The sequence below is a fragment of the Brachyistius frenatus genome, unplaced genomic scaffold (assembly GCF_029030835.1).
Source record: "Brachyistius frenatus isolate BFR_SWC_R1_liver_20210118 unplaced genomic scaffold, ASM2903083v1 Contig_90, whole genome shotgun sequence".
In the NCBI taxonomy this organism is placed as follows: domain Eukaryota; kingdom Metazoa; phylum Chordata; class Actinopteri; family Embiotocidae; genus Brachyistius; species Brachyistius frenatus.
Window position 1 is genome coordinate 1016793 of NW_027210689.1, and position 23950 is coordinate 1040742.

The 23950-nt window shown below is 40.7% G+C and overlaps 1 protein-coding gene across 5 annotated transcripts in view; it reads right to left on the reverse strand.

Annotated features, from left to right (window-relative positions):
• smg1 (SMG1 nonsense mediated mRNA decay associated PI3K related kinase) overlaps positions 1 to 23950 on the reverse strand; it is an 87524-nt gene that overhangs the window by 24957 nt on the left and 38617 nt on the right. For all 5 annotated transcript variants that reach the window (XM_069710123.1, XM_069710120.1, XM_069710122.1 and 2 more), the window contains exons 20-38: positions 20526 to 20752; positions 18371 to 18570; positions 18061 to 18222; positions 17651 to 17805; positions 17415 to 17548; positions 15935 to 16246; positions 14562 to 14703; positions 12741 to 12891; positions 12225 to 12345; positions 10117 to 10362; positions 8349 to 8500; positions 8076 to 8211; positions 6123 to 6267; positions 5774 to 5912; positions 4436 to 4654; positions 4101 to 4281; positions 3353 to 3514; positions 2799 to 3019; positions 226 to 380 (exon numbers count right to left, since the gene is read on the reverse strand). In XM_069710123.1, the coding sequence (XP_069566224.1) occupies positions 226 to 380; positions 2799 to 3019; positions 3353 to 3514; positions 4101 to 4281; positions 4436 to 4654; positions 5774 to 5912; positions 6123 to 6267; positions 8076 to 8211; positions 8349 to 8500; positions 10117 to 10362; positions 12225 to 12345; positions 12741 to 12891; positions 14562 to 14703; positions 15935 to 16246; positions 17415 to 17548; positions 17651 to 17805; positions 18061 to 18222; positions 18371 to 18570; positions 20526 to 20752 (3360 nt within the window). The remainder of the gene's footprint in view (positions 1 to 225; positions 381 to 2798; positions 3020 to 3352; positions 3515 to 4100; positions 4282 to 4435; positions 4655 to 5773; positions 5913 to 6122; positions 6268 to 8075; positions 8212 to 8348; positions 8501 to 10116; positions 10363 to 12224; positions 12346 to 12740; positions 12892 to 14561; positions 14704 to 15934; positions 16247 to 17414; positions 17549 to 17650; positions 17806 to 18060; positions 18223 to 18370; positions 18571 to 20525; positions 20753 to 23950) is intronic.

The following is a 23950-nucleotide window of genomic DNA, read 5'->3' on the forward strand; positions in this document are numbered from 1 at the left end:
AGTGCGATACCTCCGGGGCTACCCTACTGACCAAACAGTTCCATCACTGTAGGTAGTTGGTACTTCAACCCTTAATGATATTAATGCCACCAAAACACACTGGTTAATAAGAACAGAAATCACAGATGAATTTACATCTTCACATAAATCAGAACATGATGTATATATCAAATGCAGCCGTTAGTTATGAATAGACTGGAAGTCTTGTAAATAGGCAAATCTCACCTGCGCAGTGTGTTGTTGTTCTGCACCCTCTTGACCTCGTCCTCTAGCTGTTGGATCCTACGCAGGACATGCATGTGTTGTTGTTGTAACACACCCAGCCACAGTTCATCCCACAGTAAGGTCACTCTGCGCAGCTCACCCACCAGCTGCTGGACCTGGTCAGCACACAGGACCGGTTAACAGGTTCTTGAGATGAGTGGTTCCCAAACTTTCTAGACCACGACACCCCTTTAAAAGAAATTTTTTTTTGTCATGGCACCCCAAGTTAAATAATGGACTCATTCCCAGTCACTCAGAATAAAAGCCAACAAGGTGTTTTTAAGATGCAGAGATAAATATAACAAACAACAAATACAACATGCATTAGATGTATGCATGTTAGATGTACTTCTTTCAGTTGGTTCATGAGTAAGATTTCCTGCTACCCAAGGTGTACGAGGACAAACAAAATAAAACAAGGCTAAAAGCATTTCCATAGGACATTGTGAGTTTGCTGTTGATGTGTGAAAAGAGCACAATATGCAGGTCTGACTCCACTGACAGGTCAGTGTATCCCATTTATGCATTTAATAGCGGCAGTACACTGCTGTTACAATAGGACCTGCGCTGGAGGAAGGCTCTGTCTCATCTGTTTAGAACCTAATGTTATTATTTTATTTTGCACTTCAGATGCTTCATATCTAACTCAATTCACACAGCTCTGATTAAAGCATATAAACTTGAAGCTGGGCTGATAATGAGAGCAAAACAATTGTAACAAGCAGCATGTAGATGTCCAAAAATGAAGCAGAAAAGTTGATCACATTTTCAGGTCTATCATTCACAGAAGGGAAAACAGTCCTGCAACTCCAGGAGTGTCGCACACAAACGTTATTGAATGCCCTCAGGATCACAAGGAGACACAACTTCAGAAGAATTGGAAAATATATTGGCAAAGTCAAACTACCCAAATCCATAACTTGTTAACAAAATGTTATTAAAACAAAAACGTCTTACTCCTATCACAGAAAGGTAGACAATGAGATGCAACCTAATTTTCATCAAAACGATGTCACAGCACATTCTTTCAAACTAAAAGTTGCCGTATAACCAACAGGAAAACACTGAGGTGCAAAGTGACTTTTAGGACACCAAAATGACATGAAAAGGAGCTCATTGGATTCCCTTTGTTCTGTGCATGGAATACACACCAACAGAAATTGCATTTATCTGACCAGTGGGTTTGTCTGTTTTGCAATTTCAACCACCCACTCTGAACAGCACCTTTCTCACTAGATTATGGAGGTTTACAACAGCAAAAGTCTTCAATTGCCTCAAGGGGTAAGCGCAAATTTGACCAGTGGCAGTGCGACATCATGGGCCTTGTTTAAATGGTAGCAGTGTGTGATATCTGTGCTGTGGACCATAAGTCATCACAGCACACTTGGGTTTGGTTTTACGACTTAAATGTCACAGAAACTTTCATGTGTCATTCTGTTCTTTCTGCTGGGTCTGTAAATGTATGTCCCATACTATATTGTACCAATTGAATCGACTGAAAGAGAACGAGATGCATTATCCTTATTGGCTCACCTGTATGTAGGAACTCCTTTAAGTCTGGTGGAAACGTTTTTTTTTGTGTTGTTTATGACCTAAAAGTTTGTGCTGTCTATCATGAAATTTAACATATTGGGAATTAACATTTGTACATTTCTCTAACTACCTTTTTAAAACGGATGAAGACGTGGATGAATTTGTTGGTACTCTAAACACATTAGCCTTTAGCTCATTGACACAATGCTTCAGTTACCTGTAAAAAAATGTGAAATTGACTGCAATTATCTCATGCTTTCTCCCATTCCTGTATGTCAGCAAGGGATGCATGAAAAAAGATCAATTATTGCTTCTTTTATAAAGAATATTAAAAAATGGCCCTGATATTTTAATTGATACCCCTTGAAAAGATTATACAAAAACTGGATTATAGAGATATTTCAAACTTCTTTAATTACTATCTCACACGTCATCAATCTTGTCATTCATTCAAATTTAAATGGGGTGTGTGGTCACTCTGCTGTTTAGTAACATTGTGTGCACCACACGGAACATGGACCAGAGAGCTAGTTGTCAGAGGGGATGAGAAAAAATATACAAGTATTTAAGTATATTACGGGTAAAGGATTAAAGACCATTTCCAAGCTGTGACTACAGTTGCAAATATCATTAAGAGGTTTGAGATCCATGGGACTGTTGTCCACCTCCCTGGCCACATGAGATTGAACAGTAGGAGGGTGCGATTGTAGACAGAGTCTCGGAAAACTTCCAAAGATATATTAGCAGAGTATTTATCTTCTCTGTGGACTGCATTTTTTTTTCCCCACCCACATTACATAAAAACCCTTGTATGCTTCTGAATGGCTAGTTCTCATTGCCTTCATTCGTAACAGAACTTGTCAATCAAAGTTGAGGTGAGCTTGAAGGCATACAGGTGGGGAAAACATATACATGTCTTTCATGAAAAAAAAAATAAAAAAAATTGAGACTGGTAAAACCTCCCTCAACCAAATGTAGTGTAACCGTGTGCAGCCTCCTACCTGGAGCACCATGGTAGGGTTGGCCAAAGACAGCTTCTCCACAATCTTGCTGTAGCAGTCCTGCATCATAGCTTGATCTTGACTAGAGCAGGTGGCCAGCTCTTCAAGAGCTCCTCCTTGTCCTTCACTCTCCATCTGCTGTATATCCTCCTCCTCACCACCCAGGTCCTCTCCTTGCATGTTTCCTAAGAAGGTGGGCAGAGCTGATGGCAATTTGCTCCCTGTGAACACATTTCATCATCAATTAATACATTCATGGTATTTACATTTGTACTTTTATCACTGATAATTGTCTTTTTGATGATTAAGGTCACTAAATAGATTTTTATTTTGATGCAATACCATTTTGCATTTAGTTTTTCCTAATGGTGTTTATGTGCTCCATTGTAAACTGTAGTTAAATCATAAATGACATTTGAATGTCTAGTTACAATGCAGATTATGAAAATTCATAACCTCGAATGAAATAAATAAAACGTTTTTAAGACTTTCAGATCATTTCCGATTGCATGTAACCAGCTGCATGCAACCAGGTCAACAGAATTCCAGAATACCTGCATTCTGGGACTCCCATCCCAGGGAAAGTGAGCCCACAATGGCAGGGTAAAGGATGAGATGTGGAGAGTCCTGGGCCACTCGACACAGTAAGCTGCATATGCTCTGTCTGATATATGCCTCTGGATGGTTGAGACGGGAAAAGAGCTGGGGAATGATACCTGAGGAGGACACAAATTATCAGTACATAAAAAGGCAGCAGTTAGGTCTGGGTTGTGCCAGAAAATAATTGATTCATACGAGAGGTCGACTGATTGTGGATCTTTAAAGGCCGCTATAATAATGACAGTGAGCTAAACTCTGACCCCCAAAATTTTTATCCGCTTATCGTTTGCGCTAAGTTTGAAAAAATCCCTCAAGGTGTCCTTAAGATGCTGTCCTTAAGACAGAAACGGGATAGACACCCAGAAAACATAATGCCTCTGGCTATGGCTGTTGCCGGCGTGGAGACAAAGATTTGCGACTTATTTATGCCCACCTACAAAACAGTAATCTACCCCCATATGTGACCGGTGGAGACTGCGCAGCAATCGGTCACTATTGTAGCCAATTCTGCTGATTCCAATAGTTTGTAAAACGTCCTATTGGCACTAGTAACCGGCCAAAACAGATAAACAAATGATTGCACTGTTCTTGTTTGTACTGAACAAAGCTGGAGCACAGATAAAAAAAAGAATCACGACTACAACCACCATGTTTGCATACAAAAAATGCACAGATGAATGCACATTCTTTAGTTTAACATACCCCTCCAGGGTGCTGTAGGGGTTGAAGCTAAGCCTAGCTCAAGCCCTTCCCTCAGTTCACCAGCATGCTTCACCAGCAGACGGAGAAGACGCAGGGTTGCCATGACGATTACATCATCATTGCTCTGTTTGCTGTTGTGATAGGACAGCAGGAGTTTAGGGTCATCCTCATCTATAGGGACCTAAAACACACAACAAACACTCAGGATCAAGCACTGAACAGAGGGCTAAACACCAATCTTGGTCTAAAATAGCATCACAGTGCTTCATCATCATCATCAGGTTCTGATTGTGTTGCCCCCTAACAATCCAGCAGATGCTGTCATCAAGTTTCACCTGTCCTGCATTAAGCTTGAGGAATGTGAAATAGGCTTGGCAAGAGGCGCGGTAGAGACCAAAGATGCGGTCCACAACCCGTCTCCAAACCCGGATCAAGCCATCAGTGACAAGCTGGCCTGCCTCCCCTAGCCAGGGGCACGAAGTGGTGAGCTGCCGCCAGATTACGTCCACCATGTCGTCCTCATCGTCTTCCTGCTGTAGAGCCATGTCCTCATCCTGACACATAACAGAACATTAGGATCAATACAAGCTGCCCTGCTCAGCAAGGAGCTGTAAATGAAAAGCTTAAATAGTATAGGTACATATTTATGCTTATTACTGCTGATAAAACACTGCGCTTCTGACACACTCCCGGTGGGATATGAAGCCGCACAGAGGACAGGAAGAAAATCGTTGCGCACACATGATGTGACGGACCCGTGTTCAGTGGAATATGCAGGTAAGGGTACCAACAAATTCCTCCATGTCTGTATGAAACAAAGCGGGCCTACACGCACTAAAAATGAAATAAAACATTGTTTCCCCAAAAAGTTTGGACGCTGTATAAAAAATGTTAAATAACAGAATGCAAGGATCAGCAATTCACAAAAATCCATATTTATTTGAAAATAGACCAGAGACAACATATCAAGTGTTGAAACGGAGAAAGGTTATTGTTCTATGAAAAATATATACTCATGAATTTGATGCCAGCAACACGTCTAAAAAAAGTTGGGACAGGGGCAAGAAATGACTGAAAAATTTGTGTAACCACCTGGTTTAACATCTCACAACTAGTTAGGTTAATTGGCAACAGATTAGTAACATTATTGGGTATAAAAAGAGCATTTTAGAGAGGCAGAGTCTCCCAGCAGAGAACATGGGGAGGGGTTCACCACTTTTGTGAAAGTGTCCCAACTTTTTTGAGACGTGTTGTTGGCATCAAATTTGAAACAAGCATATATTTTTCATAAAACAAAACAAAAAAATTTCAGTTTCAACATTTGATATGTTGTCTTTGGTCAATTTGCAATAAATATGGGTTTATATGTTATTGTTTTTTTTACATTTTACACAGCATCCCAACTGTTTTGGAAATGGGGTTGTCCACAGACGTGATGTCTTTTTACAGTGGTTCAATTTCACAAATTGGGCCAAAGGCTCGGTGAGAAAAAAATAAACATCTGCGAGACAAAGAAAAACAGCAACATTTGCATTTTTTTCCTTACTTATTTAATCATTAATTTACTCTTTTTCTTTACTTCCTGACAAAGTGTGTCACTAATGTATCTTCTCTTTCAGTCTGTTTTTAGATAGAAACCAGTGTCCAAGGTGTGTCGGAAAGTCAGACTCTACCTGTATGCCAGTAGGTCGACACAAAGCCTGTCCTAGAATGCTGAAGATGGTGTCCCTGTCTTCGTCACTTGTGGCTGCTGGCAGCAGCTCCTCTACCTCCTTCTTTTCCTCAGGAAGAAGAGGCAATCCTTCTCCTTGACTAGACAAAAGAAAAGAAAATCCAAGGTAATTTCCCTACAGTATACTCTTCATAGGGCTCATGGATCTACAAGTATAAGATATGGTTTGGTACAACACTCCTCTCAACTGCAGCATAAAACCATGGAGTTAAAGCAACATCACTGTCTTAGATTATATAGGCTAAACTAGAAAGTTGTAACTGTGCATGTATTTAACTTCTTCTACTAACCTTGCATTATCCACCACCTTCCTGCCCCAGCGGTAAGCCCAGCTGGCGAGGGCTGCCCAGGACTTGGCCACCTCTGGAGCCAGGCTTGTGGAGAGCTGATAGAGTTGGCCCAACACAAAGTCGGGCTCCCCAACACCCACACTCACTGCACAGGCAAGACCATCAAGATTAAAATGTAGCAACAATCACACTGACACTTGTACTTTTAACTTTAGGATGAAAAAATACCTAAATGTCTTTGGAAGGGAACAACACATCGCTAGCTTAGATTTTTATGAAGGAATATACAGTGGTGTGAAAAAGTGTTTGCCCCTTCCTGATTTCCAATTTTTTTGCATGTCTGTCACACTTAAATGTTTCAGATCATCAAATAAATTTAAATATTAGTCAAAGATAACAAGTAAACACAAAATGTAGTTTTTAAATAAAGGTTTGTATTATTAAGGGAGAAAAAAAAATCCAAACCCAAATGGCCCTGTGTGAAAAAGTGTTTGCCCCCTCCTGTTAAAACATAACTTAACTGTTGTTTATCACACCTGAGTTCAATTTCTCTAGCCACACCCAGGCCTGATTACTGCCACACCTGTTCTCAATCAAGAAATCACTTCAATAGGACCTGCCTGACAAAGTAAAGTCGACCAAAATATCAAAAGCTAGACATCATGCCGAGATCCAAAGAAATTCAGGAACAAATGAGAAAGAAAGTAATTGAGATCTATCAGTCTGGAAAAGGTTCTAAAGCCATTTCTAAAGCTTTGGGACTCCAGAGAACCACAGTGAGAACCATTATCCACAAATGGAGAAAACATGGAACAGTGGTGAACCTTCCCAGGAGTGGCCAGCCGACCAAAATTACCCCAAGAGCGCAGCAACGATTCATCCGAGAGGTCACAAAAGACCCCACGACAACATCCAAAGAACTGCAGGCCTCACTTGCCTCAGTTAAGGTCAGTGTTCATGACTCCACCATAAGAAAGAGACTTGGCAAAAATGGCTGCATGGCAGAGTTCCAAGACCAAAACCACCGCTGAGCAAAAAGAACATTAAGGCTCGTCTCATTTTTGCCAGAAAATATCTTGATGATCCCCAAGATTTTTGGGAAAATACTCTGTGGACTGACGAGATCAAAGTTGAACTTTTTGGAAGGTGTGTATCCCATTACATCTGGCGTAAAAGTAACACCGCATTTCAGAAGAAGAACCTCATACCAACAGTAAAATATGGTGGTGGTAGTGTGATGGTCTGGGGCTGTTTTGCTGCTTCAGGACCTGGAAGACTTGCTGTGATAAATAGAACCATGAATTCTACCGTCTACCAAAACATCCTGAAGGAGAATGTCCGGCCATCTGTTCGTGACCTCAAGCTGAAGCCAACTTGGGTTCTGCAGCAGGACAATGATCCAAAACACACCAGCAAGTCCACCTCTGAATGGATGAAGAAAACCAAAATGAAGACTTTGGAGTGGCCTCGTCAAAGTCCTGACCTGAATCCTATTGAGATGCTGTGGCATGACCTTAAAAAGGAGGTTGGTGCTGGAAAACCCTCCAATGTGGCTGAATTACAACAACAACTCTGTAAAGATGAGTGGGCCAACATTCCTCCACAGCTGGAAAAGACTCATTGCAAGTTATCGCAAACGCTTGATTTCAGTTGTTGCTGCTAAGGGTGGCCCAACCAGTTATTAGGTTTAGGGGGCAAACACTTTTTCACACAGGACCATGTGGGTTTGGATTTTTTTTTTTTCTCCCTTAATAATAAAAACCTTCATTTAAAAACTGCATTTTGTGTTTACTTGTGTTATCTTTGACTAATATTTTAATTTGTTTGATGATCTGAAACATTTAAGTGTGACAGACATGCAAAAAAACAAGAAATCAGGAAGGGGGCACACGCTTTTTCACACCACTGTATCTGGATGTATCCATAAATACATAAATGTACTACTTGTGTTACCAGAGGTCTCAGCAATGATGTGTGGAATGCCCTGATGCTCCAACGGAACCTCCAGCAGAGCAGCAATATTCCGGCTCAGAGGTGACATACTGCCCGAAGCACTGGAAGCATTTACTGCTCCTGACAGCTTTGCCACCTGGAAAATAAAATATCCAATCACAATCGAGCATTTAAATTTGACAAAAAAAGTTCAAAATGCTTCCAAGCAAAAACAGATCACTTTGCATTAATAAATACTTGATGTCCAGCTTGTATCCTAAAAAAATTGCGTACCTGTTTAAGTTGAGGCGTCATATCCTTCCAGTCGGCCAACAGCCATTTGCAGAGTGTAAGCAGTGAGCGGCAGGCTGCACCCTCATTTTTCCCCACATGACAGTAGGATAGAGCAGCCCTGCTCAGCATCTCCATTGCTGTCAAGGATTGGCCTGTGGACAAAGGACACAGTTTAGAGTAAAGTGTTCCAATTCACGCCATGAATGTACTGCAGAAATACTCAAAGTTAAAGAATTGGGTGTCAGCAGTGATCAGTCTTCATCAGCTGATATTTTCTCACCCATGTACCTCTTCAAAGGTTATTTTTAACCACTAGGTTCTGCACCATTGTGTATTTGTGTAAATATGTTGTATTTTTAATGTATGATTTTACCTAAAGGTTTAATGTTTGTTTTACTTTAATGTTGACTGTCACTTAGTTAGAGGTATTAATTTACTTTAATGGTCCTTTTGGAGACTGTCATTTTTGGTGCTGTTGAATTGTACTGGGTTACACTTAGGGTGTTCCAAATGTTTTGTTCCTTTACTTCATCCTTCACCTATCAAACCAACCCTATTTCCAAAAGAGTTAGGATACTTTATAAAATGTAAATATAAAGAGAATTCAATGATTGGCACATTATGTAAACCTATATTTAATTGAAAGTATACCAAAGAACACATATCAAATGTTGAAATGGAGAAATCCCCGTGTTTTATAAGAATATATGCTCTATTTGAATTTGATGCCATGAAAATGTTTAAAAAAAAAGTTGGGACAGGGGCATGTTTACCACTGTGGTGCTTCACCTCTTCTTTTAACAACAATGTACACATTTTGGGAACTGAGGAGAGCAGTTGCTGGAGTTTGGAAAGTGAAATGTTGTCTCATTCTTGCTTGATCAACAATTCGGGGTGTCTTTTGTCATAATGTTTAATTTGATTCTTGAATGTATTCAATGGGTGACAGGCCTAGACTGAGAGCAGGCTAGTTTGGTATCTGGACCTTTTTTTTTTTTACCATGGAGCCATGCTGTTGTAAAATGTGCAAAATGCATTTTTTTTTTTTTTTTTGCATTGTTTTGCTAAATTGAGCAAGGCCTTCCCTTAAAAAAGACAGTGGCAGCATTATGGTGGTCTAAAACATGCATATTTTGTTCAATATTAATGATTTCTCCAGAATTTAAGAATCTTTAAAGGATTTTTTTTGTGTGCATTTTTTTATGATGGACTCCCTAAACCTTTTACAATTGTATGTTGAGGAACATTATTCTTATATTGTTGCACTATTTGCCAAAAGTCTTTCATCGAGTTGTGACCCCCCCCCCACACACACACACACACACACACACACACACACACACACACACACACACACACACACACACACACACACACACACACACAATCTTCACTGCTGAGAGAAGGCCTCTCTGGGGTTTCCCTACTTATACCCAGTTATGTTACTGACCTTTTCCAAATCAAGCTAGTTAGTTTTTAGATGTTCAAACAGGTTTTTGTTTTAGCATTATACAACTGTTCTTTTTTTGCCCCTTGTCCCAACTTTAGAGACATGTTGCTGCCCATCTAATTTTTTGGGAAATGCAGTTGTAATTCCAAAGTGTGAGTTCCCCAACCCCATCACCATGGAAAGAGGACAGACTACACAAACATATAGGAATCAAAAATCAAACTCTTCTATCCTACATACAGGAAGGAGAACAACAGGAGGGGAAATCGAATGGAGAGACGAGTAGTGCACAGATTTCTAATGTCTCCTGTTCCTCACCTGCAGTTCTCAGCACTTTAGCCTTTTCTATCTGGACTTCTGGTCCCCATTTCTCCCCCAGCGTGCCATCCAGAGTGAGACACCTGAAGGGCCGGCTCAGTTCATCTGGCTGCTTCTCTTCTTGTGTTCCGTTAGTGCACTGGCTAAGCAGGCGGGATGCCAGGACAATATTGCCTTTTTTCCGGGCAAATTTGACAGCAGTCAGACAAAGCTCCATTATGTGGCCATCTATGGAGGAAGAGTAACCTGAGCAATAAGGAAGATTGTGAAATTTTAGAGCTTTACATAGACAAATATACTACTTCTTTTTTCCTGATTGGCCTGGATCGATCCACTTTAGATATCAGTTTTATTTGACTGTTTACTGATAACTTTCAGTCACAACATAGCTTTGTTACTACCACTTTACATAATACGACTTTCATTAGTAGGCTGGAGGTTTTTATTGTGAAGGTACAGCAGTAAGGGCATTTGTAACAGTCCCTGTTAATTTGTAGCAGTACCTTTTGACATCATTTTCAGGATATGCTACTAATGAAATGCATCAGGATTTGCTGAAATACACCTGGTGAATATGAAATTCATGATGCAATTCACTCTCAGCCTTTTACCAGGACCAGAAATGTTTTTATCCTAAACAAACATATAAGGCTGCAGAAAGAAAGAAAGGGTTTCTACTTTAATGGAAGCAACAATGGTCCTGGGTGGAAAACAACAACTTTTGAATGTTTTGTAAAGCATACATGTATACTATTTTAGCCTTATCGGTGAATGTACATCTTTTGTTACGTACAACTGAATAGTATTGAATAGTATTCAGATTCCTTAAATTTGGCTTGATGTGATTTCAAATCTATTACAACTACGGACCAATGGCTGTATCGGATCATTTGAGGGCCACTTTTGCTGAAAATATGCGTGTGTGTGTAATTAACTGCTGTTGTACAACAAGTAATTCCAACCCACAGATCTAATTGGTCAACTGTACATTTGGAATGTGCACAAGTCAGCATAACAGCACGCCCTGTTCATCACTAGAAAATATCACTCTGCCTTCTCAATATATAATTGGAATTGAATTTCATATTATATGCAATGTTGTTTTTACTTGTTGTAGGTATTAAATGTGACCCATTTGGCAAAATCTGGACTCTTTTGGTCCTTCTTTGTCGCTCTGAGCACCAATACCGTAACACCATACATATTCGCGCACTTAAAAACCTAATGGTGGCAAGCTTGACCTGTTTAGTTTTAACACATGGCACGGGGCTAAAACCTTAAAAATGCCAGTCCATTGATATCTTTATCAGCAGATATCGAGGTCTGCATCACTGTCGTGCAAATAATGATGTTAAAGCACACCCTCTCATAAAATATTGCTTAAATAACTAATAAGAAGTAGCACTCTAATGTCCTTGATTTTATGAGAAGGGGAAAGAGGGAAAGCCATAAAACTCAGTTTAATTATGTTTTTCATTGTAGACTAAATCAGAGGTTATTCCCAAACAACTTTTGTGTTTTTTTCCCCCTCATCCTGTACATTTCTGCAGATATTTCTGCCTCTGGAATCCTGTCTGCAAATGCTTGTGGGAGTTGTTGGGTTTCTTTCTATAATACTGTAAGGTCTCACCCTTACTATGCAACGTGCCCTCAGGTAACCAATGTTGTAATTTTGCGTTACATAAATTAAATTTAGCTCGGAGAAAGGAATGGCATCCTCAGTGTAATCCCACGCAAATCAGTGACACACAATCAGTGAGCGACTGCATCTCTGCAGGTTTGCTCAAACTGACTGAGAGCTCAACTAAACTTAAAAATTAATGAATTATTTCAGGAAGTGATTCAGATCAGTACATTTCCCGAAAAGATTTGATCATTTTAACGACACTTATATAATAATCAACACAACACTTTTGTCCACTTGATTTCTACAACTTTTGACTGCTGAAGGCTGTGGGGATTGTGTCTAAAATTTTAACACTCAAAGTGCTTTGGGATGGGATCTCCTTATGGCCACCTAATTTTGGCCAATACAACTGTAATCTGATCAAAACCAAGTTCCTTTCCCCAAGTGTGGTCTATCAGTACCATAAATAATTCATAATTACCTTTGAGTTTGTGGAGGAGTTGTCTCTGGAACATGGTGTATCTGAGGGCTTGAAGGAAAAGCTGAACATCCTGTTGCTTACATGAGTTCAGAGCCTCGCTGCTCAGAGGAATCACACAGTCCTATAAGGAATACAAACAAAACAAAGGATGGAGATAAACTTCCAGCTTGTTTACCTGGATTTGGAGCAACCATAGTTTAACTCAAAGTTGATTTTATTGATCTCTTTTTGCATCTGCTTATTTCAGATTAAAATTGCTTCTGTACAAGCCAAACAAAGTTGGGGAAGCATCACACAACATTTAATTGCTTGCAGCTCTGTTGCTCAACACTGTTGGCATCTCCATGTTAGGCAAAGGCTAAGGGATGTGGTTGTGTTATATTTCATAATTTACATGTATATTCTCCTGTATCCAAACTAAAAGGAAAGAAAACAATACATATAGCTGTACAGCCACTCTCAGTGTAAATACATTTCTTATATAAGGGGTCTAATGGAAATTTGGAGTATACATACTTCTTGACCAGTAAGTGTGTTCTCCAGGGTGGCAGTGCAGTGGAGCTGCAGGGTGGGTATCGTTGGCAACGCATCAGAAAGAGTAAGAGTTGACAGGCGAAGAGGACCCAAGCAGATCCGTCCAGTCTGTTTCAAGCAACGCACCAATGTACTGCAACGTCATACCACATGATTTATTTATATAAGTAAAGGAAGACTATGTTCACATATTTAAAAAGTAAAGCTTCTGCATCTTAACACAACAACAACAACAACAACAACAACAAAACACGTTGAACCAGTTACCCAAAAAAAATGAATTGTGTTTCTGGGATGATATAGGCTGCCATTATACTCCAAATTAACCAATAACTTTGAAAACCCCTTCTTCCTTTACCTTTAATACATAAGATTGATGGGCTTTATTAGACCATTTCTGTAACTATATAAAAAAACAACCGCGGTTCGAATGAATCAACTTTAATCGAGATTGGGACTTTCTAACCAACCCAATTTTACTAAAGTATGTTTGACAAACACATTTTTACACGGGCAGCCAGATGCCCGTAATGGTCTGGAGATGCCTTAACTTGCCTATAAGGTCAAAGTTGACCTTACAAACAACATGCTGAAAATATTTACTGTTGTAGTATGTTAACACACGCACGCACATGCAATTTTCAGAACTTACCAGACTGTTCTAGCTTTTCTGTTATTTGCCTTTAACCATTTAGTCCTTACATGCACATTACGAATAAAAACTAAAATAATGTTTTAAACATTTTGAGAAAGCCACCCATACTCATGCACAGTATTGGAACACTATCGATATTGGGATATTTGATTTTCATATTGTCAAGACCTACCCTGGTCTATATGCAATAAACACATAACTCATTTATATTTCCAAATAAGAAATGAGTTGCGGTTTGTTAGAACTGGCAGGAAGAAGCAATTTAGTTTGTCAAGTCTGACAGGAATTAAAAGGAGTCACATTTTAATATGACGACGTAAGCATGAGAACGAGTACGTACTTTCACTCACACAGAGGACGTCAGTTGAGTAGGCAGACCCTCAATGCGGGCCAGGATACATTCGCATACAAACTGCTAAAACAATGCATCCAACATCCGAATGGAGTCTAAGCAATCAACCTTAATGTGTCTCGGATGTATTCCCCCCGCTGTTTCGAGCTGCCCCCTTGTGATTGGATCAGTGAAGACGTGGTAATACCAGATGTGACCAGAGCCACCGAATATGCCTATTTCAACACTCCACATGCATAGTGCTTGTAGCAGCAGAAAGTCGCAGACCAAACTTGGGTGCTTTTCATACACAGCAGTACATTATACAGTGTGTCATCATACTACTCCAAATCCAAAAATGTGGAATTGCAAAGGCTTGCGGTATCAAAGCGATTTACGTTTTGATTTCCTTAAATAAAAATAAATGTAAATCTGAAATTTTTCTTTAAATTCTGCTTAGCAGGATCTGACCCAGTGAATATTACAGAAATATTAGTCTCAGAAATACACAATTTAATAACATTTAATACAGTAGCGGATGAGAATATAGACGTTGCTGTGAAAAGAACCAACACAATAAAAAGCATTCTAGTCAGTGTGAAATGAACAAATCCCTATTTTTTTAAATCATTACAGTGCAATTAATAAAATAAATTCTACTCTGATGAAAAAACAAAACAATTGCTGCGAGAATTAATAGTGATTGATTTTAGATGTACAGTACAACTGAGTGCAACAGTATGAATGTCTTTCTTTTCAAAATGTGTTCTGTCGTGTTGAAATTTAAACAATATGAGAATATAAGAGCTGCACTCACTCAGGACTGGGTGTGATCCTCTGCTCCTGCTGCTGATTGGCTTTCGTCATGGCACTAACAGCACTGCGAAGGAGTTGTACTTCGATGGCTCTCTGCAGCTCAGTTGAATCTGGACTCATGGAGGGCAGAAGTCTCTTTAGATCTGAACACAAGCAAAAAAAAAAAAAAAAAAAAAAAAACGCAGAATGTTATTTATTTTTTTAAGGCTGCTCTGACCAGGACTTTTCAGGCAGCTCTGAAAAGAGTGTTGGCATTATTGAAAACAGATCATAAACAGTCACGTGGGGACATAAATCACTTTGAAAACAGCAACAACTGTGTATGTGGTGTGTTTGGGAGGACTACGAGGGGCGGTGGCAGCACCACAACCCTTGTTAAACATCCCAAAAATTCATGCCAACACAGAATATGATGGTGTTATGCAGTGGTGGTCTGAAGAAGAGGAGAATGGTGCAGCTGGTGAGACAGGCTTTACTCACTGAGCCCCGCCGGTGGCAGGAAATATCCAGGTACAGAGAGAGTGTAGTGGTTAATCACTGCTATTGACTTGCAGCTTGGTTAGGCTTCAAGTGTGTCGATGTTCGAAAAAAGTCCAAAAGAGTCCCCTGCATTCTTAAAATGACATGTTTCATTCAAACTGCCACAAACAAATGTCAGCTAAATAAATAGATATGGTTATGAAGTGACTACTGAAATAGATAAATGCTACAACAAATAGCTATATAAAGCTAAGGGCAGCAACTTCAATAAAATATTTGTCAGGATATTATTGTTGTCAGTCCTGATACTGAAACAGCTGTTTTAGTGCTAATTACTTAAAATGATTAACTATGTAAACAACAAACGTTACCTATGGGTATGCACCTATGAGTAGCCAATGATGTACATTGACCTAGTTCCATTTGTTCTGACTGACAGCTGAAAGATTATTTCAAAATGTATGGACAGAGTTACATATTTATATGGCATTTATTGATTTAATTTCAGCATAACATTATCCATATAACAGCCACTCTCCGTAACCTGTCAATTCCTCTCCTCTTCTACGGTAGCTATAGTGTATTTTGAGATGCTGCGTACATTAGTTTATCATTTCCCTTTTCTGAAAAGCTTTTGTACCAAGTATCATTATCAGATCATTATTGACAATATTAGCCCACATTTTACTTGGAATGGGATCGTTAACAAAATCTATGGTATCGCACATCAGTACTATAGACTCTAATTCAACTTCTCTCATGAAATACAAAGTCAATACAATTTTTTTTAGTTAAGTTAATTTTGTGTTGTTAGCTAAAGTCCCTTCTCCTTAGTTTTCTAGTGGTCTATCTAAAAAAAACATCTTACTATGTTTGGGTGTTGTTGACACTTACCCAGCTTGTCCTTGCTGCTGGAAAGAGAGCTGTAGTCCTCTCCAGGGAGCAACTCCAGCTGAGCTCCACATTCTGCGAGATCTCCCTCCTCAAACCGGCTCAGAGCCTGGATGTAGTTGAAATCTGTCCTCAGGTTGATGCTGACTGGGTTGGTGGAATTCTGTTTGAGGGCACCGATGGTGGCCTGCCACTCCTTGACCGAGGCCCAATCGCAGAGTGCCACGTAACACTGACAGGCTTTGTTGGCGAGGAAGTTAATCACCTCAGGACAGCACTCAGTGGATTTCAGTAGCACTGTCTTCCTGCTGTCACCTTTTCAGAGGAAAAAATGCACTTTGATCACGATTCTTATGACCCTACCATCAAAAGCGAAACACCGGAACAAATAACAAAATAAAATTTGACTAAAACAGTATCGTCAAATGTCTATAGAGGGGATTTTTTTTCAATCAATTAAATGTTACGTGCACCAACATTATGATCACTCATGATGTTGAGTATCTTATAACAACAGTGCATGGCAAGTTGGGGGGTACAGTAGCAGTAAGTGACTGGTCGGTACTTCATTGCTATAGTGTTGGATGTTGGAGGAATAGGCAGGCTGGGTATTGTTCAAAAATGTTTTGATACCGTGAGCAACAGTTCGACTTTGATATTGGTTCTTAAACAATACTTTGTTCGATAGCACATTTGTAAAAATTAGTTTTAAGACATACAATTATATTACACATTATAGCAGTTCTTTTTTGTTTTTATGCAGTTTAAAGGGGGAGAGTGTAACCCAGTTTTACTTTCTGTAGCTACAATGTCCCCCTTGACGCCTGGCTTGGCCACTGTGAGGAAGTGCTTAAGAGCTGCCCTAACGTGTTATAATGGCAGGAAAATCCTGTCAGAGGCTTTGTAAAGTCAATGCCTTGGGATGGCAGCAGCCCTTTTTGATAGCACACAAATGACCGACAGCCTATTGGGCAGCAAATGTCATATTGATTTGTATTTTCAGTGTACAATTAGGTCATTTAGATTAAGGTTAAAATTAGGTGATGTCTCAAGCTGGTTATCTGAGAAATAAAACATGATCCGTTTACATCTAGTCAACAGAAGAAACTAACTGAGTACACCGGTACTCAATGTATTTTAAGACATTACAGCGAGAATAAATGCAGAAAGTAACAGATACTCAGCAGCACAGATATCACTTGTTTTAACCTTACTGTACTCGAGAGTAGGGGTGGTAAAACCAACTAATTAAATGAACCAACTAATATAATGCAAATGCTAAATGACTGTTTTATACATTCCTTACTGAATATTAATTGCTTTTGAGCTACACATACATTTTAAGGTCAATGGGTCATATTTGTACTAAATTCTGAATCAACATTGTGCATTTTGCAATAAATTAAAATCAATTGGAAATACATGATGAACCAAACATTTTATGGTAGTTGGATTGCATTAAACATGGATAGTTGCTGGTTACCGTTGCTGGCGTGCTTGGGGCTGCTCATGTTGCTGGAGAGCTTGAGCAAACAACATTCAGAACTTTTGATGCAGCAGTCCATCCCAGTGACCGCAGATAGCTGATCTTGATACTCCAGGGCTGCTTTCTCAAACCTAAACACACACATACGGACACACACACACAACATGACGTGATGATTTAATTGAGTATCTCACTAAACTGTGAGGATGTCTGGTTAAAGTTGTAGTGCTTACCGTCCCTCAGCTTGAAGAGCAACTGACGACAACCAGCCTAGACTCTTGCCAGAGGCGAAGAAGCTCCAGGCTGCCAGGCCTTGGATCGCCTCAGGACAACGCAGCTCCCACAGAGCCTCAACCAGCAATGCCAGAGGAACCTCCAGTTCTGGACCCTTGCGAATACACCAAAACCTACTATTAATCAACCACATACCTGTATATTATAAATGTTGCCATTATGTGACACCTAAAGTTAAACACCAGGGATATGAACATACAAAAGCTAGAGAGGCTCAAGCCAGCGTTCTTTGCCTTCAGAACAAAAACAAATAATTATAATAATTTCTGCCCACCAGAATGTCTGCGCACATTTTTGCTTCATACATTTGAACAGACAGGCTTCTCACCTGAGAAATTCACACACTTACCTGAGTGCCACTATTTTTAATCTCTGTCAGCAGGTCAAAGCCATGGCGAATTGTTACTGCCGGTTGACCAGACAGAAGACCGACCCTCATCAACGCCAAACGGATTCTTGTCAGCCAGTCTTGGCACGTCTGACGGTTTGTGTAGAAGAATGTCCTGATTCCCTGGGAGGTAGAGGAGAGGGAATACATCATATGATTTTTTTTTTAATATTATGATGTGGTTGCCATTCTGAATCCATTATCCATATTTTTTTAATTTTTAAATCAAACTTTCAAACAGAAGTGAAGAAAGAAGTTTGTATTTGCACACCTTTGGTGGAGCAGTAAGAGCATTAGCACAACCCTCGTAGGCATTGTACATGAGCTTCTCCAGGTTCTCTAGGTACTGAAGCAACAGAGCGAGGCGGAGCTGATTGGAGTGGTGACCATCTCCATCACTCCCAGCACCAGCCCAGGCTCCAACATCCTGCTCTGGGTTTAGACTGTATGCAGCCAGGCTCCGGATCATACCTGAAACACAGTGATAAAGATGAGAAACTACAATTACCGCCTCGCGGTCAATCTAGATCAGGGGTCTCCAACTTTTCTTCTTCCGAGAGCTACTTTGACATGTGTAATGTAGCTGAGCTCCATCCAAACCAGCTGAATAAGCTTCTTTTATGTGAACAATAACAAATTGATACTCTGTATACACATCTTGTGTCACTGCAGGTTAAATTTGAAAATGCATGCTTTTTTCTGGATCAACAATTACATAAACTGGTTTGAAAAGTGTCAAATAAAGTGTTCTGATATAAGATTTAACTGGGAAAATCCAGTGTTTCCTCTTCAATTGGAGCCCCACTCCTGAAAGAAACACATGTCTAAGCTAAAACCTAGTATTATGGCTGGACCCTGTGTGAAACTGGAAGGCTTTTAATTTGAAAAGTCACACATTCAGCATCCTGCAGTGGAAATTTAACCTGTCACTCACTCAGTAAAAGACACTTGGCTTGATAGCTCTGGCCCCGCTGTTGCAATGCAACCGAAAATATTGTATTTGTGTTAGTTACCTAATTTATGCGCACCCGTTTCTTTTTAGCTGACCTAAAAAAAAAAAGCTTTTCAGTCTGAGTCCTGATCCCTGTCTTTTCTTCAGGGCAGAGCTCAACCTCTGCTGCACTGACACACTGCAGCGCAAAAAACAGGTGAAGGATAGCGAGGGAAGATTGTCCACTTGTTAATCCATCATGTCGATTCTTTTGAACAAATAACAGCGAGTAAAAAACAGCATCAGTATTTACTGACTTGTTCACTCTGAACTTTTTTTTTTTTTTTTTACTCAAGTAGTTAACTAAGTGGCAACTGCCTATTGAAAGTAAACCATTTTCAAGAGTGCCCATACAGGAAGAATTGGGAATGCCCACCATGTAAATTTTTCACATTAAAAAAACCTAATGTGGCAGCCTGAGGTGCAAAAGATACAGTGCATCCGGATAGTATTCACAGCGCTTCACTTTTCCCACATTTTGTTATGTTACAGCCTTATTCCAAAATGGATTAAATTCATTTTTTTCCTCAAAATTCTACACACAATACCCCATTATGACAAAGTGAAAATAGTTTGTTTAAAATTTTTGCAAATCTATTAAAAATAAAGAACGAAAATATAACACGGACATAAGTATTCACAGCCTTTGCTCAGTACTTTGTTGAAGCACCTTTGGCAGCAATTACAATTTCCTCCAGACATGACGCTTGGCAGTCAGGCCAAAGAGTTCAATATTTGTTTCATCAGATCAGAGAATTTAGTTTCTCATGGTCTGACAGTCCTTCAGGTTCCTTTTGGTAAACTCCAGGTGGGCTGTCATGAGCCTTTTACAAAGGAGTGGCTTCCGTCTGGTTCTCTACCATACAGGCCTGCTTGGTGGAGTGCTGCAGAGATGGTTGTCCTTCTGGAAGGTTCTCCTCTCTTCACAAAGCAACGCTGGAGCTCTGTCAGAGTGACCATCGGGTTCTTGGTCACCTCCCTGACTTAAGCCTTTCTCCCCCAATCGTTCAGTTTGGCTGGGCGGCCAACTCTAGGAAGAGTCCTGGTGGTTTCAAACTTCTTCCATTTACGGATGATGGAGGCCACTGTGCTCATTGGGACCTTCAATGCTGCAGACATTTTTCTGTACCCTTCCCCAGATCTGTGCCTCCATACAATCCTGTCTCGGAGGTCTACAGACAATTCTTTGGACTTCATGGCTTGGTTTGTGCTCTGACATGCACTGTCAACTGTGGGACCTTATATAGACGGTGTGTGTGTCTTTCCAAATCATGTCCAATCAACTGAATTTACCACAGGTGGACTCCAATCAAGTTGTAGAAACATCTCAAGGATGATCAGTGGAAACAGGATGCAACTGTGAATACTTTCCGGATGCACTGTATTTAAAAACCCAAATGAAACTGTAAGCACAAACTGGATCTTGTCCTGTTACCTTCAATGGTCTGGAAGGTGTCCTGAGCTCGGCCCAGTGGCGTTCGGAGTTTGGACAGTACGGTGAACTGTGCAGCCTCCCAAACTGCCCACTGCCACAGCACCACCTCTGTTTTCAACAGTGCCCCTGCCACTATATCCGGCCTGCTGCCATCAACACTCCCTCGGCCCTCTCGTTTGTCAAGCCGCTGGCAGCTGTAATACAGACGCTCCAACCAGGGGTCCTTGCTGTGGATACAAAACAAAACGCAGTCAAATTTCTCATGTGTTCACATGGTTGAAAGCTCAGTCAGAAAGGTTTTAATTGATTCGACATTCAAGACATGACAATAGACAATATTTCAAATCTGGATGTTGCTGCAAAGAAGCTACAAAATCTAAAACAATGCGTCACACACATCTTCAACCCAACAGCTCAACAATGTGTGCATGGTCACAATCTCCCTTTCTGTCCCCGAGTTATGGTGTTGAATAATGGATAAAAAATACTTTTTGGCAGAACATGACACAGTGAAGTTGACCTTTGGTATAAAATGTAATGAATCATTCTATCCTAGTAGATATTTGTGTATGTATGGCTGCAAACGTGTTTGGTGAGGTCTCAGTAACCTTGACTACCAAAATCTAATCAGTTCATCCTCGAACCCAAGTGAATGTTTGAAGAAAGAATTGAAATTATTTGAAGGCGTTTTTAAGATATTAGGCTGTATTTTGTATTTTGTATAATTCACTCTTAGAATTGTAGCTATTCCATTTATCCCCTGATGCATGTGTATTCTAAAGATATCTTTTACACAACATGACACCACGGGCTGACTGCCTCAGGTCTACATTGTTCGTATAATACACCTGTGTGGCCTCAGTTTTGCACCCTTTTCATCTTCAGCGATTGCATCTGGAAAGTTGGCGAAGAACAAAAATTGTGGTGCAATAGCCGGGCGGCAGTGTCCAACTGTGCCCCTCTTGACAGGCTGGATGCATAATGGACTTTGATCTCCACGCTGGCTGTGAGTTGTGCCTCAGTCCGGAGAACACCAGCCAGGCACTCATCCTCAAGCAGCAGTTGAAGGCTTTCGCTGCGCCGCCGGAGGTCAGAGTACAAGACGATGAAAGTAGACGGGCGAGTCGCCCAAACTTCACTGCTGCTGGACATTCTCAGTGAGCGCCATGCAAGGTCTACTGACTCAGCTCCCTCTGTCACTGGCTCCCCATCCTGCTTCTGCCCCTCTTCCTTATGGATCTGGATAATGACAAGGGGAAGAGAGCTCTGCTTCCCAAGTGGCTTTCCCATTCTACTCAATCCTATTGGCTGCTCACCTGCTCCTAGTGGGTGTTTTTGGCATCTCTCAGACATTATCAAGGCGGCGGCTGACAGGAGGCACATCCTGCTGCCATGTTGAATGGCACTAGGGCTTGGCTTCAGAAAGCCATCAGCTCCATATACTCCCATTCAACTTCTCTCATGGTGTACAAAGTAAATAATTTTTTTTCAACACGTTGTTATGGGGTTGTTAGCTAAAGTCCCTCCTTCGTATTAGTTTTCTGGCAGTCCATCTGAAAATAATCCCATCATTAAAAAGATATAATAGGCCTCAAAAAGTGGTAAGTTTGGGGGCATCTCTGATTGACCTGTGGCACAGACAGGTTTTGGCTGTAGGTTGGCGGGACATAGTGTCTTTGATTTGCCAATCAGATCGAGTCAGATCCACCGCTCGCTCCTCCACAGCTCTCCCAAATATGGTCACTTCTGGCTCCAAACTGCCCTAAAACTAGCAAGATGGCAACAGCTGAAAAGTTCAACTCCAGTTCACAAACCAATAGGTGACTATTTGTTGCTGCTTGTTTGGACCCTGTACATCACAAATAAAAAGTATGTTGACTGTCCGCTTATCAGCTCTAGGGAAAATACCTGTGTTCTGTCAGTGGGGGTTCCCGTGAGCAGGGTGACCATGTGTGTACACATCTCAGTGTACACACATGGTTCTCTGCATAGCTGGGGAGGGATGTGTCATTTTCAGATGGTGGGAGGAAGGTGGCAAGAGCCTCCATCTCTTTACAAACACTGCCTGGGGCTGTCCACTGTGCTTTAAGTCCTGAAAATGTTTTAACCAATGATGGGAAACAAACACGTGGTAGTGAGAACAAACAACAGGACTGCGACTTATCTCACTCAGCAAGGCGGTGTCTAATCAGCTCATTTACTGGACATAGCCAAGAGCCCGTTGCTGTGGGCACAGACGTACCTGTGCTCTATCAACATGTACATGCCCGGGAAGCAGAACAGAGCCTCAGATCTGATGTCGCAGGGAGTCCCATTTCCAGGGCACCATTGTGGTTTTCCCATGAGCACACAGAAGAACCCTCCTCTAGGCATGGATGCATTTTTCCATGATCTGTCGCCAAACATGGTTGGTGATATTAGCTGAGCCGCTAGCAGGCGAATCGTGGCGGCTGCCATCGCGCTTTCCCAGCTCGGGCAAAACGGTTTGTGGGCTTGGCCCATGAAAGGGAGCCTTCAAAGAGCCTAGGTTTACCACCTGCAGCCATTCGCACTATTCAGGGTTCAAGCCATCTACCATGGCCGCTTATGCAGTAAAATGTACTCCTTTTAAGCTTTGTGTACAGCCAAAATGTATGTGGCAGGGAGTTCCTCTTGCTAAAAGGGTTGTGGGACAGTTTTTGCACATACACTGGTCAAGCCATGCATTCTGATTCACTATGTAAAGCACACAGCAGCTGTCAGTCAGACCCAGCAGCAGTTCGTACATGACAGAGAGCAACTCTCAGGGGAAACCGCAGTCAAAACAGCAGCTGTCTCACTGGTTGACTAATACTACGAGTAAGGCATAAGCTGCAGCTTGGATGCCCGGCCCGACATTCGTTTGTATTTCATGACAGCCATTTCATTCTCCACAACCTTGTTCAATAAGATGTCTGTGGAAGACATGTGTGCAGCAGCTTCATGGGCTTCCCTGTATTCTTCTATTAGGTTTTACCTACGGGACATGTGGGGACATCTTTGGCTCATTCCGTGGTGAATATGCTTGGTGTTTAGTGTCAAACGGCCAGATTTGTTTGTGTGTTCAAGATTCGTGTTTTGTTGAACACTGTGTGTGCATCCTGCTGCATTTATCCGTACCAATACGATACCGTTTATCGATAACGATACTTATCAGTACTTTTATCCATACTTGTTTCCATAATTTGGTTCAAGAATTAAAACATAACATAATAAACATAGTAATGACAAGATGTTACAAGATTCAACGATTATTTAATCATGACTTTTTTTGTCTGAAATAAGTTAAAATGCTTCTTGAGTTTCCTATATATACAGTAAGGGAGGAATAGGGATGGGTATTGTTAAAATTTTAATGACACAGCTAATCTTGTACTACCAACAGCATTATTTTAAACAGGGCTATT